General features: G+C 36.7%; 2 protein-coding genes across 5 annotated transcripts in view; both read right to left on the bottom strand.

The window, feature by feature from the left end:
- Positions 1-18,927, bottom strand: part of LOC125682758 (uncharacterized) — a 222,865-nt gene that overhangs the window by 104,315 nt on the left and 99,623 nt on the right. The gene's annotated exons all lie outside the window — the stretch shown is intronic.
- Positions 4,199-18,927, bottom strand: part of LOC125667650 (uncharacterized) — a 161,218-nt gene continuing 146,489 nt past the window's right edge. For all 4 annotated transcript variants that reach the window (XM_056147885.1, XM_056147883.1, XM_056147884.1 and 1 more), the window contains 3 exons: positions 14,799-14,907; positions 11,433-13,125; positions 4,199-4,935 (listed from right to left, as the gene is read on the bottom strand). In XM_056147885.1, the coding sequence (XP_056003860.1) occupies positions 4,892-4,935; positions 11,433-13,092 (1,704 nt within the window). In that variant the 5' untranslated portion in view covers positions 13,093-13,125; positions 14,799-14,907 and the 3' untranslated portion in view covers positions 4,199-4,891. The remainder of the gene's footprint in view (positions 4,936-11,432; positions 13,126-14,798; positions 14,908-18,927) is intronic.

Genomic DNA, 18,927 nt, shown 5'->3' with positions numbered 1-18,927 from the left:
GTAGACACGAGTTCCAGTGACGGAAGTGAATAACGTAGACATGAGTTCCAGTGATGGAAGTGAAGGACGTGGACAGGAGGTCCAGCGACGGAATTAAATGGACAGAAGTTCCAGTGATTGAAGTGAATGACATGGACATGAGTTACAGTAACGGAAGTGAATGAATTAGACAGCAGTTCCAGTGACGGAAGTGAATGAAGTGGGAAGGAGTTTCAGTGATGGAAGTGAATAAAGTGGAGATGAGTTCAAGTGGTGGAAATGAATGAAGTGGAGATGAGTTCCAGTGACGGAAGGGAATGAAATGGACACAAGTTCTGGTGACGGAAGTGAATTAAGTGGATACGAGTTCCAGTGAGGGAAGTTAATGACTTGTAAAGGAGTTCCAATCACAGAAGTAAATGAAGTGTACAGGAGTTCCAGTGATGGATGTGAATGACGTGGACAGGAGTTCCAGTGACGGAATGAAATGGACAGAGGTTCCAGTGACGGAAGAGAATAACATGGACATGAGTTCCAGTGAGGGAAGTGAATAACATGGACAGGAGTTCCAGTGACGGAAGTGAATGAAGTGGACACAAGTTCCAGTGACGGAAGTGAATGATGTGGACAGGAGTTCCAGTGATGGACGTGAATGAAGTGGACAGGAGTTCCAGAGACGGAAGTGAATAACGTAGAAATGAGTTCCAGTGATGGAATTGAATGACCTGGATACGAGTTCCAGTGACGGAAGTGAATGAAGTGGACAGGAGTTTCAGTGACGGAAGTGAATGAAGTGGACACGAGTTTCAGAGACGGAAGTGAATGAAGTGGACACAAGTTCCAGTTACGGAAGTGAATGATGTAGATAGGAATTTTTGTGACGGAAGTGAATGAAGTGAACAGGAGTGAATGACGTAGACAGGAGTTCCAGTGATGGAAGTGAATGACGTAGACAGGAGTTCCAGTGATGGAAGTGAATAAAGTGGACAGGAGTTCCAGTGACGGAAGTGAATGAAGTAGACACGTGTTCCAGTGACGGAAGTGAATGAAGTAGACATGAGTTCCAGTGACGGAATGAAATGGACAGAAGTTCCAGTGACAGAAGTGAATGACGTGGACACAAGTTTCAGTGACGGAAGTGAATGAAGTGGACATGAGTTCCAGTGACAGAAGTGAATGACGTGGACATAAGTCCCAGTGACGGAAGTGAATGATGTGGACATCAGTTCCAGTGACGAAAGTGAATGAAGTGGGCAGGAGTTCCAGTGACAGCAGTGAATGAAGTGGGCAGGAGTTCCAGTGACGGAAGTGAATGAGGTAGACAGGAGTTCCAGTGACGGAAGTGAATGAAGTGGACAGGAGTTCCAGTGACGGATGTGAATGAGGTAGACAGGAGTTCCAGTGACGGAAGTGAATGAAGTGGACAAGAGTTCCAGTGACGGATGTGAATGAGGTAGACAGGAGTTCCAGTGACGGAAGTGAATGACGTGGACGCAAGTTCCAGTGATGGAAGTGAATGAAGTGGACAGGAGTTTAAGTGACGGAATTGAATGAAGTGGACAAGAGTTCCAGTGACAGCAGGGAATGAAGTGAATAGTATTTACAGTGACGGAGGTGAATGAAGTGGACATGAGTTCCAGTGACGGAAATGAATGAAGTGGACACAAGTTCCAGTGACGGAAGTGAATGAAGTGGACAGGAGTTCCAGTGACGGAAGTGAATGAAGTAGACACGAATTCCAGTGACGGAAGTGAATAACGTAGACATGAGTTCCAGTGATGGAAGTGAAGGAAGTGGACAGGAGTTCCAGTGACGGAATGAAATTGACAGAGGTTCCAGTGACGGAAGTGAATGACGTGGACACAAGTTCCAGTGACGAAAGTGAATGAAGTGGACAGGAGTTCCAGTGACGGAAGTGAATGAAGTGGACATGAGTTCCAGTGATGGAAGTGAATGAAGTGGACAGGAGTTCCAGTGATGGAAGTGAATGACATGGACACAAGTTCCAGTGAGGGAAGTGAATGCAGTACACAGGAGTTCCAGTGATGGAAGTGTATGACATGGACACGAGTTCCAGTGACGGAAGTGAATGAAGTGGACACGAGTTCCAGTGACGGAAGTGAATTACGTAGACACGAGTTCCAGTGACGGAAGTGAATTACGTAGACACGAGTTCCAGTGACGGAAGTGAATGACGTGGACAGAAGTTACAGTGACGGAAGTGAATGAATTGGACAGTATTTCCAGTGATGAAAGTGAATGAAGTGGGCAGGAGTTACATTGACGGAAGTGAATGAAGAATACATCGTGTCATGTATGACTGGTTTAAACTATATCAATACAAAAGTCATTATACGATAAACTATATATCAATATTCTATAAAATCAGGAGATTAAATTGTTTACAAATCTGACGCTTACAGTGTCTCTCTCTATCTCGCTCTCATTTGTCAGAACGGGTGACCTCCAATTTCATTGCGCATCGGAAATTACGAAGAGGAATGACTGTCAGGAAGACACTAATTCAGGAATGGACATTTTCTGCTCATTTGACGGGTTTACTGTTTGTTGCTTCAGATCTACCATGGTTCCTTGAAATTATATATCTTAAATCACAGATGTGCTTTTCTGTTTGTTCTTGTATTGTTTGCTTTATTTACCGTCTGTTACAGTTTGTATTGTTTGTTTTATTTACCGTCTGTTACAGTTTGTATTGTTTTATTTACCGTCTGTTACAGTTTGTATTGTTTGTTTTATTTACCGTCTGTTACAGTTTGTATTGTTTGTTTTATTTACCGTCTGTTACAGTTTGTATTGTTTGTTTTATTTACCGTCTGTTACAGTTTGTATTGTTTGTTTTATTTACCGTCTGTTACAGTTTGTATTGTTTGTTTTATTTACCGTCTGTTACAGTTTGTATTGTTTGTTTTATTTACCGTCTGTTACAGTTTGTATTGTTTGTTTTATTTACCGTCTGTTACAGTTTGCATTGTTTGTTTTATTTACCGTCTGTTACAGTTTGTATTGTTTGTTTTATTTACCGTCTGTTACAGTTTGTATTGTTTTAAATGCTATATACATGTATCACATCCCTGTTCATACTAAATCTGTTATCAAAAGATGATATAGTTTTAACTCCCTTTCCGTGGGGATCCCGGTTATAATAGGGCCCCAGTACCCCTTGCTTGCTGTAAGAAGAAATTAAATGGGGCGGTCCTTCGGATGAAACCTCAAATAGCGAGGCCCAATGTCACAGCAGGTGTTGCATAAACAACTATTTTGCTTTGGTAATAGGAGTTATGAGATTGATCACTGTTCGTATTTTCACCTTTCATGATAAAGATATTTCCCTGCCCAAAGGCCGTAAACACCGAACATAGGACGTTAAACAATATCCAACCAACCAATCAAACGGGACATTAAACAATATCCAACTAACCAATCAAACGGGACATTAAACAATATCAAAACAACTAACCAATCAAAGGGGACGTTAAATAATATCCAACCAACCAATCAAACGGGACACTAAAAGATATCCAACCAACCAATCAAATGGTACATTAAACAATATCAAAACAACTAGCCAATCAAACGGGGCGTTAAACAATATCTAACCAACCAATCAAACGGGATACTAAAGGATATGCTACCAACCAATCAAAGGGGACATTAAACAATATCCAACCAACCAATCAAATGGGACGCTAAACAATACCCAACAAACCAATCAAATAAGATGTAAAACAGGTGTGGCACAATAAAAATTCCTCCCTGCCCCATGGTCGTATACGTTGAGCATAAGACTATGTTTTACAGCCCTTCAACGGCATTGGTGACTGTTCCATGTGATTGAAAGATTATCAAGAGGGACGTTGAATATTATACAATCATCAATCAGTTAATCTTTATTGAGGGAAAACATTCGATTTCTTTACCCCAAATCCTATCATTGTTGATATATGGTATAACTATGTAAAGAGCGTAAAATGATATCTTTAACTGAACGATTTTAAGGTCATTATCATAAAGTATTCTTAACGGAAAAGTATTCTGCATTTATGGTACTTTCCGGTTAAGATGTCTTTACAAATTAACAACCACATCTAACAGTTAAAGTATTCGTTAAAGTCTCCTTACGATAATATACTCCTGGTCCTGTAACAGAGACACATCAAGTCTCTACCAACATTGACAACACAAATTCAAACAAGACTGATTTTACGTGACAATATTATATTCTGATATAACATTCTTCAAACAATGCAATGTTAATAACAAATCAGAAATCTAAATATATACACAATTTAATATATAATCAATACAGAACTGCTCATCCTCGAGTTTTTTTATCAGGAACATCCTCACCATCAGAATCAGTTTACTCACTTTCCAAACACTCCTCAGAAATGAAAATTTTATGTCAAGTGTTACGACAGAATGAGGTTTGGAACATTACGTATAAAAGATGACACAACTAATATGGCCCTTGGGTCTCTCGTCTTTCAAATCACACAATACATATCTTTGCATGCATTGACTTATTTCAACTTCATTTTGACAATTGGAAATGTTGAGACACCACTGACAGCGGGATTCAGGAGTGTCCTCGTCAGATTCAGGAGTGTCCTCGTCAGATTCAGGAGTGTCCTCATCAGATTCCTCTGATTTCTCATTATCATCATTTTCCTCTACACAATTATCTCCACTTCTACCTGATTCAGCAATGCCCTTCTATGGAGAGGACTTATATAGTCAATGTCTGTTGTCCAATCCTATCATGAATTGTCATAATAAAATAGTGTTTAAATATTAAATATTCAGCAATGTCCTCAGACTTCAGGTCCTCACAGTTTTCTTCAGTCTCGGACTCTTCACTGATTTCCAGCTCTGTTACTGATTCCTGAATCTCCTAACTTGAATCTTCCGTGATCCGCTCATCTCTGTCTGGATTATCTGAAATTTTAATAGAAGACAGGTGATCAATCAATCATAGAACCCACCTCTAAAGAAAACTTAACATGGACACTCAATCATAGAACCCACTTCTAAAGAAAACTTAACATGGACAATCAATCACAGAACCCACCTCTAAAGAAAACTTAACATGGACAATCAATCATAGAACCCACCTCTAAAGAAAACTTAACATGGACAATCAATCATAGAACCCACCTCTAAAGAAAACTTAACATGGACAATCAATCATAGAACCCACCTCTAAAGAAAACTTAACATGGACAATCAATCATAGAACCCACCTCTAAAGAAAACTTAACATGAACAATCAATCATAGACCCCACCTCTAAAGAAATCTTAACATGGACAATCAATCATAGAACCCACCTCTAAAGAAAACTTAACATGGACAATCAATCATAGAACCCACCTCTAAAGAAAACTTAACATGGACAATCAATCATAGAACCCACCTCTGAAGAAAACTTAAGATGGACAATGCAAGCATTTTTTTTATGTATGTAGAAGTTTGAACCAGTTGTACAGCTTAGAATTCGCTAGAAGTGGCCATAGTCCCTAGTCTACCACACTGAGTTCTATATGCTTGTACAATCAATTCTAAGTGATATGGATTGTGTGATTTGAAAGACGAGAGACCCATACTGCTTGTCTCACTAATGTTGGATAATCCGAAAAAAATCATAATCGATAATAGGTCATAATCGGAAGAACTGTATCGATCGATGATTGATATAATCGGATATGTGCAACATAAACACATATTAGCTATTAGGCCTAACGAGGAATGAAATATGTTTTCTTTAGCCACGGGTCTTTAGGATATGACCTAAAACGTAAATTCTGTACCTCACTCCAACAATTAACCACAAAACAAATTAAACACTGCTCTTACATAATACACTAGATTTCATTTACTTAGCTCTATTACAGAAACTCATTACATCTGTCAGCATCGTAATGACAGAGAGTCACATGATGAAAGTATGGAAGTGTCCCTAAATGTGGTCAGATAAAGAGTTATACAAAAGTAATAAATCTATCTTACACCACAACTCATTTCATAAAGACTGTGTTAATTAATGAGGTAACAATGTGTTTTGTACTGAGGTTTGTGTTAATGAGGTAAAAATGTGTTTTTGTGTTGAGGTTTGTGTTAATTAATGAGGTAACAATGTGTTTTTGTGCTGAGATTTGTGTTAATTAATGAGGTAACAATGTGTTTTGTACTGAGGTTTGTGTTAATTAATGAGGTAACAATGTGTTTTGTGCTGAGGTTTGTGTTAATTAATGAGGTAACAATGTGTTTTTGTGCTGAGGTTTGTGTTAATTAATGAGGTAACAATGTGTTTTTGTGCTGAGGTTTGTGTTAATGAGGTAACAATGTGTTTTGTGCTGAGGTTTGTGTTAATTAATGAGGTAACAGTGTTTTTGTGCTGAGGGTTGTGTCGTATTACATCTGGTATAAACAGTGACAATTTAATGAGATTTAAAAGTGAATAAACAAGATGTGTTTGTGAAACACTGATATCCTCAGATTACAACAAACTAGAACTGTAAGACATTGTAGCTGGAACTTTTGTAGCAATACTGAGAATGTGAGGTAACTTTCATCTCGTTCACATTTTATGTAAAGGTAAATTTCAAGGTCACAAAGTCAGCATGTTTGGTTCCAATGGAAAGATCTTCTCGCAAGAAATGCACATACTAAATATTAAACCAGTGCCTCTAACCATTTAATAGATATTAAACATTTAATATTTTCTAAAAGTAGGCCAAAGGTCATTGTTAAGGTCATCAGGTCTAAGATTTTGGAACCAATGTAAATGTTGGCTGAAAGGAATACAATATTAAACTGAACCTCTTGTGCAGTTTATAAAAGATATGACTAAATTTAAAGTTTTTTTCTTCTAATTTCTAAAAACTAGGTCAATGGTCAGTTTTAAGGTCACAAGGTAAAAAAAAAATCTGAAATCAAAGAAGAGGTCTTCTTACAGGAAATCCACATGCTAAATATGAGAGTAGCACATCTAACGATTCGAAAGATATGACTTAAATCAGTTTTTGGTACCAATGGAAAGGTATTTCCACAAGGAATGCATATATACCAACATACTAAATATGAAATCTCTACTTCTGATGGTGAAAAAGATATGACCAAGGTTAAAGTTTTATGCCAGACTGACAGACAGACAGACATGCCACAAAATCGTTGTCGCTCAGTATATCCCCAAATCTTTGATTCCGGGGGGCATAAAAAGAATGATAAACAGTATTGTCAAAGACAAGATGCTTTATCAGTCACCTTAGTATTACTTAAAAGTATCACAACTGACAAGGCCTCAGGGCTACGAAATCTAGAAAAAATCCAAGCTCAATTCTAATATTCACCAACAATGTAAAAGAGGTAGTCTTCAAACTTGAATGACCCTCAAAAATGCCTATGCTGATGAAATACTTTACATAATATAAAATGTAAAATTATTACAATATGACTTATTAGGGCCTGTCCTAGAGCGAAAACCCAGGAGTTGGTTGCCAAACAATTTTGTTGATAAAAAAGATAAGGACTACCTATCTATTTCGTTTCAGTCTAATATCAATAGCAGTAAATATGTTTTCTAGATGTTCTACACATATACGCTATATATACATCAAGTTTAGGAACATCATGGAGTCAGAACCTCTACTCCAGGGATAATAAAATTTACAATTTCATTAGAGGCCTTCCTATTCTACATGATTATACATTTAGTTTACCTTGCAAATGTGCAATTGTTGAAAAGGGTTTTGCATAGGGGTCAATATGTGGTATTTTCATAAATTTTACTTAACCCCTATGACCCTAGGAGTGCAGATTTCCTAAAATTTACAATACATGCCCCCTTGTCCCAAAGATGCTTAAAACTAAATACGACAAGTGATGTTTGTAAAACATGTATGTCCCCAAATGTGTTAAAATTAACAAGAGGACCATGGGCCACATCGCTCACCTGAGCCTCCTATATATTCGCATGTAAAACTTTGATCCCTATTGTGAACCCAACCTACTATCGGGCGCCCATGATTTTTTTTTCAAAATTGAATCTGGACTATATTAAGAAGCATTCATGTGAATGTCAACTTTTCTGGCCCAATGATTTTTCAGAAGATTTTTTATGATTTTCCCTATATACATGTATCTAAAAATTCATTCCCTATTGATGCCTTATCTGACCCCCAGGGGGCAAGATTTTAACAAATTGGGAATCTGCACTATGTCAGGAAACTGTCAAGTAAAGTTCAACTTTCCTGACCCAGTAGAAGATTTCCCCTATATATTTGTATGTAAAACTTTGATCCCCTGTTGTGGTTCCATCCTATCCTCAGGGGCCATGATTTTTACAAACTTCAATTTGCACTATGTTAGGAAGCTTTAAGCTTTCATGTAAATTTCCATTTTCTTGGTCCACATGTTTTTTTAGAAGTGGATTCTTAAAGATTCTCCCTATATTTTTTTGTAAAACTTTGATCCCCCTTGTGGCCACATCCTAACCCCGGGGGCCATGATTTTTACAAACTTCAATCTGCACTATGTTAGGAAGCTTTCATGTAAATTTCCACTTTCCCGACCCAGCAGTTATTGAGAAAAAGATTTTCCCTATATATTTGTATGTACAACTTTGATCCCATATTGTGGCCCCATCCAACCCCCAGGGGCCATGATTTCAACAACCTGGCATCTGCACTATGTTAGGAAGCTTTCTTGTAAATTTCAGCTTTTCTGGCTAAAATCAACAGGGGTCATCTACTCCTTATGCTGTACCAGTATACCAAGTTTGGTGTCAATCAAGCAAATAATTCTTAATCTATAGGAGACAATATATTACTGTGTCCAGTTTAACCCTTGACCTTTGACCATGTTACCTCAAAATCAATAAGGGTAATCTTCTCCTGAAGATGTACTAGTGTACCAAGTTTGATGTCTGTCAAGCAATTGGTTCTCAAGATACTGGGCAAACAGTATATTCTGATGTCCAGTTTGACCCCTGACATTTGAATATATGACATCAAAATCAACAGGGATCATCTTCTGAATCTCCAAAAGATTTACCAGTGAACCAAGTTTGATGTATGGCAAGCAGAGGGTTCTCCCAATATGGAGTGGACAGAATATTCATTTGTCCAGTTTGACCCTTGACCTTTGACCATGTGACCTCAAAATCAATATGGGTCATCTACTCCTAAAGATATACCAGTGTAACAAGTTTGATGTCTGTCAAGAAAATGGTTCTCAAGATATTGAGTGGATGGTAGATCCCTATGTCTAGTTTGATCCTTGACCTTTGACCATGTAACCTCAAAATCAGTAGCGGTAATCTACTCTATGGGATGTACCAGTGTACTAAGTTTGATGTCTGTCAAGCAAAGGATTCTCAAGATATTTAGCAGAAAGTATATTTCTATGTCCAGTGTAAATTGACCCTTGATCTTCTGACCTAAACACAATAAGGGTATGTTTCTCCTCATAACCAACCTACATAAGAAATGTCAATACGATCAAGTGAATGGTTCTCAAGATATTGAGCAGACAACATTACTGACCAACAGGTGCAAAGCAATATGCCTCTCTTCTTTGAAAGGGGGGGAGGGGGGGGGGGGGGCATAACAATAATTGAAATGGTAGAACTTTATATCAAAAAGTTGAAATTAAAATGTTCAATTGTTAACAAATAGCGACCGACAATGCATACTGACCAATTGTAATAGGTCACCTGAGGTAACTTAATGAAATTACGATAAATGTCACAAATACGATATAATTATATACAAAATCAGTTGTAATTCATTAATTTCATTTAATAAACATGGAGTGGCGATCTCTTATTGAAATAATTCCATTCTAACTACATTTGTATTTGTTTCTACCTAGTTTACAAGACTCAACTCAGAGTGTTATCAGAACTTGAATTTTAAAAACAAAGTAGATCAACATTCATCATTTATTTAGTTTCAAGGGGGTGGGGTGTTAATTGTTTTGTTTTTGTCAGACCTTGACTTTTGATACAGACCCTTAAGTTCATGATAGCTATTCCACACAGAGACTGGTGTAATGTACATACTCAGTGTCAAACCAGTACACAATGTAGATTTTGTCCACACCTGCTACAGAAACATACAACATCACACCATCACAGAAACATACAACATCCCACAAACCAAAGCTGTGTCAATATCACTGATATTTACAAAGTAGGATAGTTAAGTAGAAGAAATAGATTATAAACATGTCAAGTTTTAAACTGGCAATGATCAATGTTCTACAAATCTCAACAAGATAATAATTGTAACAGAATGCTGTTAATAAAATCTCCCCATTGAACACCTATTGAATCCCAACCCAAAATATTAAATAAAACCATTTCTCCTCATCTAATCATTGCCCCCATTGTAATTAAAATTAATTATATTATATTATTAATATTATTCACTTAATGTAATTATAACCCACATCATTTAACATTAAACCTACACACTAAGTTAACCTTAATTATCAACCACATTTTAATAACAACCTAACTCCTCGTCTAATTATATCCCATGTTGTAATTAAAATTAATCACTAGTTGTAATTAAATCCAACATTGTAGTCAAAATTAAATATTACCTCTAATCATAACCCACATTGCAATAGAAACATAACTCCTCCTCTAATTATAACCCATTTGTAATTAAAATTAATTCCTAGCTCTGATTATAACTCACATTGTAATTAGAAATAATCCCTAGCTCTAATTATAACTCACATTGTAATTAGAATTAATCCCTAGCTCTAATTATAACTCACATTGTAATCAGAATTAATCCGTAGCTCTAATTATAATTCAAATTGTAATTGTAATTAATCACTAGCTCTAATTATAACCTGCAATGCAATCAGAATTAATCCCTAGCTCTAATTATAACTCACATTGTAAAATTTAGAATTAATCCCTAGCTCTAATTATAACTCACATTGTAATCAGAATTAATCCCTAGCTCTAAATATAACTCACATTGTAATTAGAATTAATTGATAGCTCTAATTATAACTCACATTGTAATTAGAATTAATCACTATCTCTAATTACAACACACATTATACATGCTGTAATGAAAACTAAACATTACCTATAATTATAACCAACTTGTAATGAAAACTTAACTCCTCCCCTAGATATAACCCATATTGTAATTAAAATTAATCACTAGTTCTAATTATTATGATTATAACCACCTCGTAATTAAAACCAATCAACACCTCTAAATATAGCCACATTGTAATTAAAATTAGATATGACCTCTAATCATAACCTACACTGTACATTTTTTAAAACATCACTATCATAACAATGTCATAGCATAACAATAATTTATAATGGATTCCTGTGTAGAATTTGATGTTATTTATACTGACTGATATAGTACAATAAACTACAGTACTACTAGTACTTACCAGTCAGAGAGTACCTCCTCTGTAGATATCTATATACAGACACTGTGTTGGTGTAGTATGATCCGACCCAGAGAAGGTGAGTTTTATCATCATAGTTCAGGCTGAGTGGTCTGTTTATCCCGTGTTGTCGTGTCAGTAACAGAGACAGGAAGTGACCGTCCTTGTCAATCATCTGTACTGTGTTGGTTTTATCATCACACACCAGGATGTGTGACAGCGCGTCTGTACAGATTCCGTATGGATTTAGTGATGATCCTGATGGAGGTCCTGTGTAGGAGAATCGATGTCTGCCCCCGCGCTCTGTCACCACTACAGCACGTAACAAGTCAGACACAATAATATCACCGTTATTGTTCTCTGTGATATAATAAGGAACACTATACATCGTGTGACGTTTGTTGTCGTGTTGTATGGTCAGGATGTGTTGACCACTACTGTTGTACCGGGTTACCTTGCCTGTCTTTGTTTTATAGTTACACATCCCGACCATCAGATCTCCTGTGGACGGGGAGCAGTACACACACAGTGGTTTCCATGGTGGTGTATACTCTATCTGTGTGGTGACTGTGTGATTGTACACAGACAGTTTGTTGATGTTACGTTCACTGTCTATATAAATCAGTTCACCAGAACTGTTCACTGTGTGTACTCCTCCTGTATACCATGTTGTTCTATCTGTCACACGGTGTATAGTGTCTCCTGTTGTGTCTGTCAAGATGAGATTGTTATAATCAGAGACCCAGACCCGGTCTGACATCACACGAGATATGTGTCTCACACGACTAACACCTGTCACACAGACAGACGTGTGTAATACAGGTGTGGACATCAGTTTCACACACTCGTCTATTCCTACTTGTCGTTTTCCTGTTGTCATTTGGATTTCTGGGATTCCCCTCAATAACTGACTGACATCCTCCATGTTGAATCCCTCAGTCAGGGACAGCAGCAGGTGTTGTGGAAGATTAGGGGTGTCCTTTATCTGGGGGACACGACTGGTCTTTATAAACAAGAGGAATTGTACCGCTCTGTTTGCTGATTGTTCATATCTGTCTTCATAGTTCTGTATGTGGGTGAGGTGTCTGTTCATTTTTCTCTTCTGTTGTTGTATTCTATCAATCAATAAACCTCGGTATCTTGTTTTAACATCACATACCGCAGTGTCAATCAGATCCTTCAGTCTCTGGGCTTTGGTTGACATCTGCTGTGATTGACGGTGACAGATTTGTGGGGGACAAGTTTGGATATCAGTTTGGATTCCTGCCAGGAGAACACGACAGTTATAGAGAGTCTCACTTCTGATGTTGTCAATGATTTCTCGGTGTTGTTGTCGCTTTGTTTGATAGGCTGTTCTAATGTCCAGTATTTGGTGTTTTCGGTGCTCTAAACATCGGAAACAGACAGAAAGTTCACACGACTGACAGAACATTTCATAGAACCTGTCTGGATGTCTGACACAGATCTCTTGTCTGGGGATGTAGTTAAACTTCTCACGGTAAATCACAACATCATGGTGTTTGGTATGTAGATCAATGACATGTTTCTCTTTACACTGTAAACACAGATCACGTTTACATGTGTTACAGTAAAACTCAGTGTCCCCCTGACATTGAGAACATTGTCGTACTTTTAGCTGAGTGCTGAGTCCTAGTGTGTCCATGATGTGGAGGGTCTGGGTCTTTAGGAACACAATCTACAATAATTAAACTGACATGTAAATATCAACCTATTCACAATATACATTTATTTCACACATTCAAGTGATCTACATATTTCACACACTGATTGCAATTGACCTGTTTTTTCACATGTACATTTCTTGAATGCTAAGGCCAAAAATATAAATGGTTGTGTTTCCACTAATATTCAGTCAAAATTAGAGTAACTTGGTAGGAAATGAATTATATTTGTTACATCTAAATCCAAGACAAGAAGATGTTCTGAATTCTGATTACAATTTCCATTCAATTAGCAGATCTATTGACATACTGAAAACAAGGGACTCATTTTTCATATAGATACAGTTGTTGAATTTGCTTTGATATTATTAAGTCATATACTAAACTATATTATTACCAGGGTCATCTCCATCTTTTTTAATAATAATTTTTTGGAGAACATGTCAAAAAACTTCTAGGGTAGGGGTATAATTTAGAGTCGGTTGTATTAGTGGAACAAAGCCATGATTACTTTCGGCCTAATCAAACACATGTACTTCCATGCTCATGGTCCACAACGCTCACCTGAGTCACCTTGCTGATACAGAGATGTGACTGATCAGCTTAGAACACTGATAGTGGGACAACAATGATCCAAGACCTGTCCCTAGACAACTGTATACACTAAATGTCTTAAGATGATTGTATAATCTGTAAAATGATTTCATTTGTTACTAGTACTTTGTTGTTATTATAGATATCTGATCTACAGTCTGGCCTAATAATTCATATGTCTGAAGTAGCAGGACTCTTGTTGACCTTTGACCTAGATATATGATATCTACGTGTTTTTCCTATTCTGCATATCTAAGCTAAATTCTAATACTCAGCAGCAGTGTAAAGTATGTTGTGTTCTTAATATACAAATGTCCCTGTAGGTACTAATAATGACGGAAGCCTTTACATGTTACATTTAACATTACATGACTGATTGGGACCCGGCTATGAGTCAGAACCCTGGGGTTGTGAAATTCACAAGTTTGGTACATCCCCTTTTGCTTTTTCTAAATTTGCATTTAGTTTTCATACAGCATCAGCAAAATTAAACGCAATCCCATAATCGACATATGGAACTAAAACCCATATCCCTGAGATCATGAAATTTACAATTTGGGTAAAGGGCTCCTGCTAAATACTTTAATCTTTAGTTTCAATGTAGTATCAGTAACCTTAAGATGTGCTATATATGCCAAGTAGAGCCCCAACCTGGAGTCAAAAACTTTACCCAAGAAATGTACAATTTTGGTACAGGCCTTCCTGCTTTACATTACTATGCATTTAGATTTCATTACAGTTGTGCAGTTGTAGAGGAGAAAATTTGTCAATTTCTATCAGTTTTAATTTGAAAAGAATTGGAATGGAATTTATTCATAAGTTAAAAAATATGCAATTACTAACACACGACGATGGCTGCAGATATTCAACAATAGGTCACCTGAGTGACTCAGGTGACTTAAAAATGCCCTTTGGACAACAGCAGTTTAGTTTGATCTTTGAACAATATGTTGCCTACAGCTTCAGACAACACCTCATATTCCATTCTTGAATCAAACAAAACAGATGTTGTTCTCGGACCCAGTCAATAAATGTATAATTGTAAGTCTTCTTGACTGTTAAGAAATCTGCATGTACAACATAATATACAAACCTATACAGTAACTTGTTGATGGTCCAAGCCTTCGTCAAAACAGGAAGTCAGATTTTGATTAATGTTGAGTCCCCCTACTTAAGGATACTCTGTGTGGTCAAAACTGATGCTGAAGGAGGAAATATGAAAAAGTTACAAAGGAGTGAAACATTGAGAAGTTAAATACAGCATTGTTTTTTTTTTTACAAGAAGAACAAGTTAAATGTGTTTGACAAACAAACTTTGAATAAAATATTTTCATATGAATTTTTAACTCAAGGAGTAGAAAAAACTGAATTAAATCATAGAATTATTTTCCCCCACAAGAACAACAAGTTTAATGTGTTTTTAAAACTCTATGCCCCCAACTATGGCTACATTCAATATTTGCAAATTTGACTGTGACCTTCATTAATGACCTTGACCTTAATCATACACATCAACTTTCCTGGTTTCATTGTGAAATTTACAGTTTTTGAAGTGTATCTCTAAATTATTGATATGTACATAAAATCTCAACGTGCACAATTTCTTCACATCTTTTAATGTTAGACGCAATGACCATTATATAAATAACTGATATGTTTCATTTCACTGACAGTAAGAGTATGGATAGGATAAGTAATGACCCGGTGTACATTGACTCGGGTAGATTAACACAGATAGGATAAGTAATGACCCGGTGTACATTGACTCAGGTAGATTAACACAGATAGGATTAGTAATGACCCGGTGTACATTGACTCGGGTAGATTAACACAGATTATTTAAATTTGATCGATCCTCATGTGATATCATGGGTTTTTGCAAAATCTTTATCAAATTCAACTTTGCACAAAAATTGGTAAACTATTGATACTGAAAAAGTGATATTTTCCATAGATAAACAATAATTTATAATCTAAAACAAGAAGCCCATGGGCCACATCGCTCACCCGAGTCACCTTGGCTCATATTTAAAGCTTTTTCCTACATATTCACATGTAAAATTTAAATCCCTAATGAGGCCCCAACCTACTCCCGGGGGCCATGAATTTTACAAACGTGAATCTGCACTATGTCAGGAAGCTTTCATGTAAATGTAAACTTTTATGGCCCAGTGATTCTGCAGAAGAATTCCCCTATATATTTGTATGTAAAACTTTGATCCCCGGAGACCATGAATTTTACAAACTTGAATTTGCGCTATGTCAGGAAGCTTTCATGTAAATGTAAACTTCTTTGTCCTATTGGTTCTTAAGAAGTACTTTTAAAACGATATTTTTCCTATATATTTGTATACAAATCTTTTAACCCTATTGTGGCCCCATCCTACCGCTGGGGGGTGGGGGGATGGGGGGTGGGGTGGGGGGGCATGATTTTAACAAACATAATTCTGCATTATGTCAGGAAACTTTCAGGTAAATTTCCACTTTTCTGGCCCAGTAGTTCTTGAGAAGAATTTTTTTTAAAGATTTCCCCTTATATTTATGTGTAAAACTTTGATCCCCTATTGTGGCCCCATCCTACCCCCAGGGACCATGGTTTTGTTAACCTTGAACCTGCACTATGTCAGGAAGCTTTCACTTGAATCTCAGCTTTTCTGGCCAAGTGGTTATTGAGAAAATCTTTAAAGATTTTCCCTATATATTTGTATGCAAAATTTTGATACCCTATTGTGGTCCCATCCTACCCCCGGGGAGTCATCATTTTAACAAACCTGAATCTGCAGTATGTCGGGAAGATTTCTTGTAAATCTGTACTTTTCTATCCTAGTGGTTCTGGAGAAGATTTTCAAAGAATTTGTATGTAAAACTTTGATCCCCTATTATGGCCCCATCCTACCACCAGTAGCCATGATTCTATCAAACTTTAATCTGTACTATGTCATGAAGCTTTCATGTAAATTGCATGTAAATGACCCCGTAGTACTTGAGAAGAAGATTTTTAAGTGACCCCCATCCTATTTTTGCATTTATGTGATTATCTCCGATTTGAATTGGGCGAGACCCTTCATTTGACCAAAGTTGAAAGCCCTTCAACCAAGGATACTTTTGGCCAAGTTTGGTTATACAGTAATTGGTCCTGTGGTTTTGGAGAAGAAGTGGAAAATGTAAAACTTTCACAAACAGACGGACAAACAGACAATGGACTACAGGTGATCAGATTAATTGATTGAATATTGTTTAACGTTCCTCTCGAAAATATTTCACTCATATGGAGATTTCACCACTGCTGGTGAAGGGCTGCAAAATTTTAGGCCTATGCTCGGCGCTTATGGTCTTTGAGCAGGGAGGGATCTTTATTGTGTCACATTTGCTGTGATACGAGACCTCAGTTTTTGTGGTCTTATCCGAAGGGCCTCCCTATTTAGTCGCCTCTTACGACAAGCAAGTGGGTGCCAAGGACCTATTCTAACCTGGATCACCACGGGATTCAGGTGATCAGAAAAGCTCACTTGGCAATCAGAAAAGCTCATTTGAGCTTTCATTTCATGCGAGCTAAAACTGTTGTCAAGGGCAGTAACTCCTATCCTGGTATTTCTTTTACTGCATGCCTATTATACAAGGTTTCCCCAATATCCACAATTAATTTATACATATTTATTAATTAGCAGTTTGTTTTTTAAACTGTTGACATTTAAAATTTGTCATTTTCACAAGTTTTTATCTATTTTGATTATTCTGTATAACAAAAAAGTGTGATTTTCTTGTGTTAACATATATTTCTGTTTTAGTATATCTGACATCTTTAAAACGGTGGCAGCATGAACATTTTCTTTGGTTATTAAATAAATTTGAATACATGTATATTGAGTGGAAATAAATACATTTTTTCCTACTTTCAACCATTAATATTAATAAGTCACATGAGGATCGACCCTCGTTAACATTTGTATTCTTTTGTTATTTTTTTTAGCAGTCTGACCAGCTGATTGGTAAACCAAGAAGCCCATGGACAACATCTCTCATTTGATTCACCTTGGCCCTACTGCTGTTCAGGTGTTGGAATTTTTAAAAGATATTTTAATCAATGTTTATTCCGATGAAAATTTTTTGACCCCCCCCCTCCCTATCTATAGTATCTATATACTAAAGTATGAAAGCCCTAGCTTAAATAGTTCAAGAAATATTTCTAAAGATTTTTCCATCTACAGAGCTGCCAACATTATGAAATGGAAAATAATAAGGCGGGGGTCAGGGGGCAGCTTGGGTTTCCTTCTGCTGGAGATCTTTTATGAATAAATATGTAACCTGAGCAATTTTAGGCATACTTCAAATCCAAATTGAATGAATTTAGACTGTATACTAATTGTTATGCATTTTACAAATGCAAAAGATTAAATGCATCTTTTATTGATTTTACTTCCTAAAACTTGACGTGTAAAAAATATTGTTACATTATTATATTATGTAATTTTACAGTTACTGTGTCAGTTATTCTGGCAAGTGTTTTAATATCATTTTCCCTGCCGTGAGAAATGTTGAAGTTTATCAAACAGATTGTACACTTATCATACAAACCCCCCCCTTTCTGACTTTGAAACAAATAGATGTTTACAGAGTACTTGCATATTTTTCTTCGAATTTTTGGCTCTTCTTTGGGGGAGAATTGTTGTTATTTCCATCAACACATGTCTTACGTTTAGTAGCAGCTGCCATATTGTTTATTTCAAAGCATTAAAATTATTGAGATTCTGTATATATATATATAGACTATGCAAACAAACGTAGTAATGACTATGGCTTGTTTATTATAAAAGTAACAAGAGGACCATGGGCCACATCGCTCACCTGAGTCACCTTGGCCCATATCTGAAGACTTTCTATATATATTTGCATGTAAAACCTTGGTCCCTATTATGGCCCAAACTACCCTTTGCAAACTTGAATCTACAGTATGTCAGAAAGCTTTCATGTAAATGTCAACTTCTTTGGCCCGATGGTTCTTTTAAAGCTTTTTTCTATATTTGTATGTAAAACTTTGACCCCCCCCCCCCACCCACTTGTGGCCCCATCCTACCCCCCGGGGACCATGATTTGAACAAACTTGAATCTGCACTATGTCAGAAAGTTTTCTTGTAAATATCAGCTTTTCTGACTCAGTGGTTATTGAGAAAAAGATTTTAACTATATATTTATATGTAAAACTTTGATCCCCCTTATGGCCC

The sequence above is a fragment of the Ostrea edulis genome, chromosome 8, assembly GCF_947568905.1.
Source record: "Ostrea edulis chromosome 8, xbOstEdul1.1, whole genome shotgun sequence".
In the NCBI taxonomy this organism is placed as follows: domain Eukaryota; kingdom Metazoa; phylum Mollusca; class Bivalvia; order Ostreida; family Ostreidae; genus Ostrea; species Ostrea edulis.
This window is presented reverse-complemented; position numbering and strand designations above follow the sequence as displayed.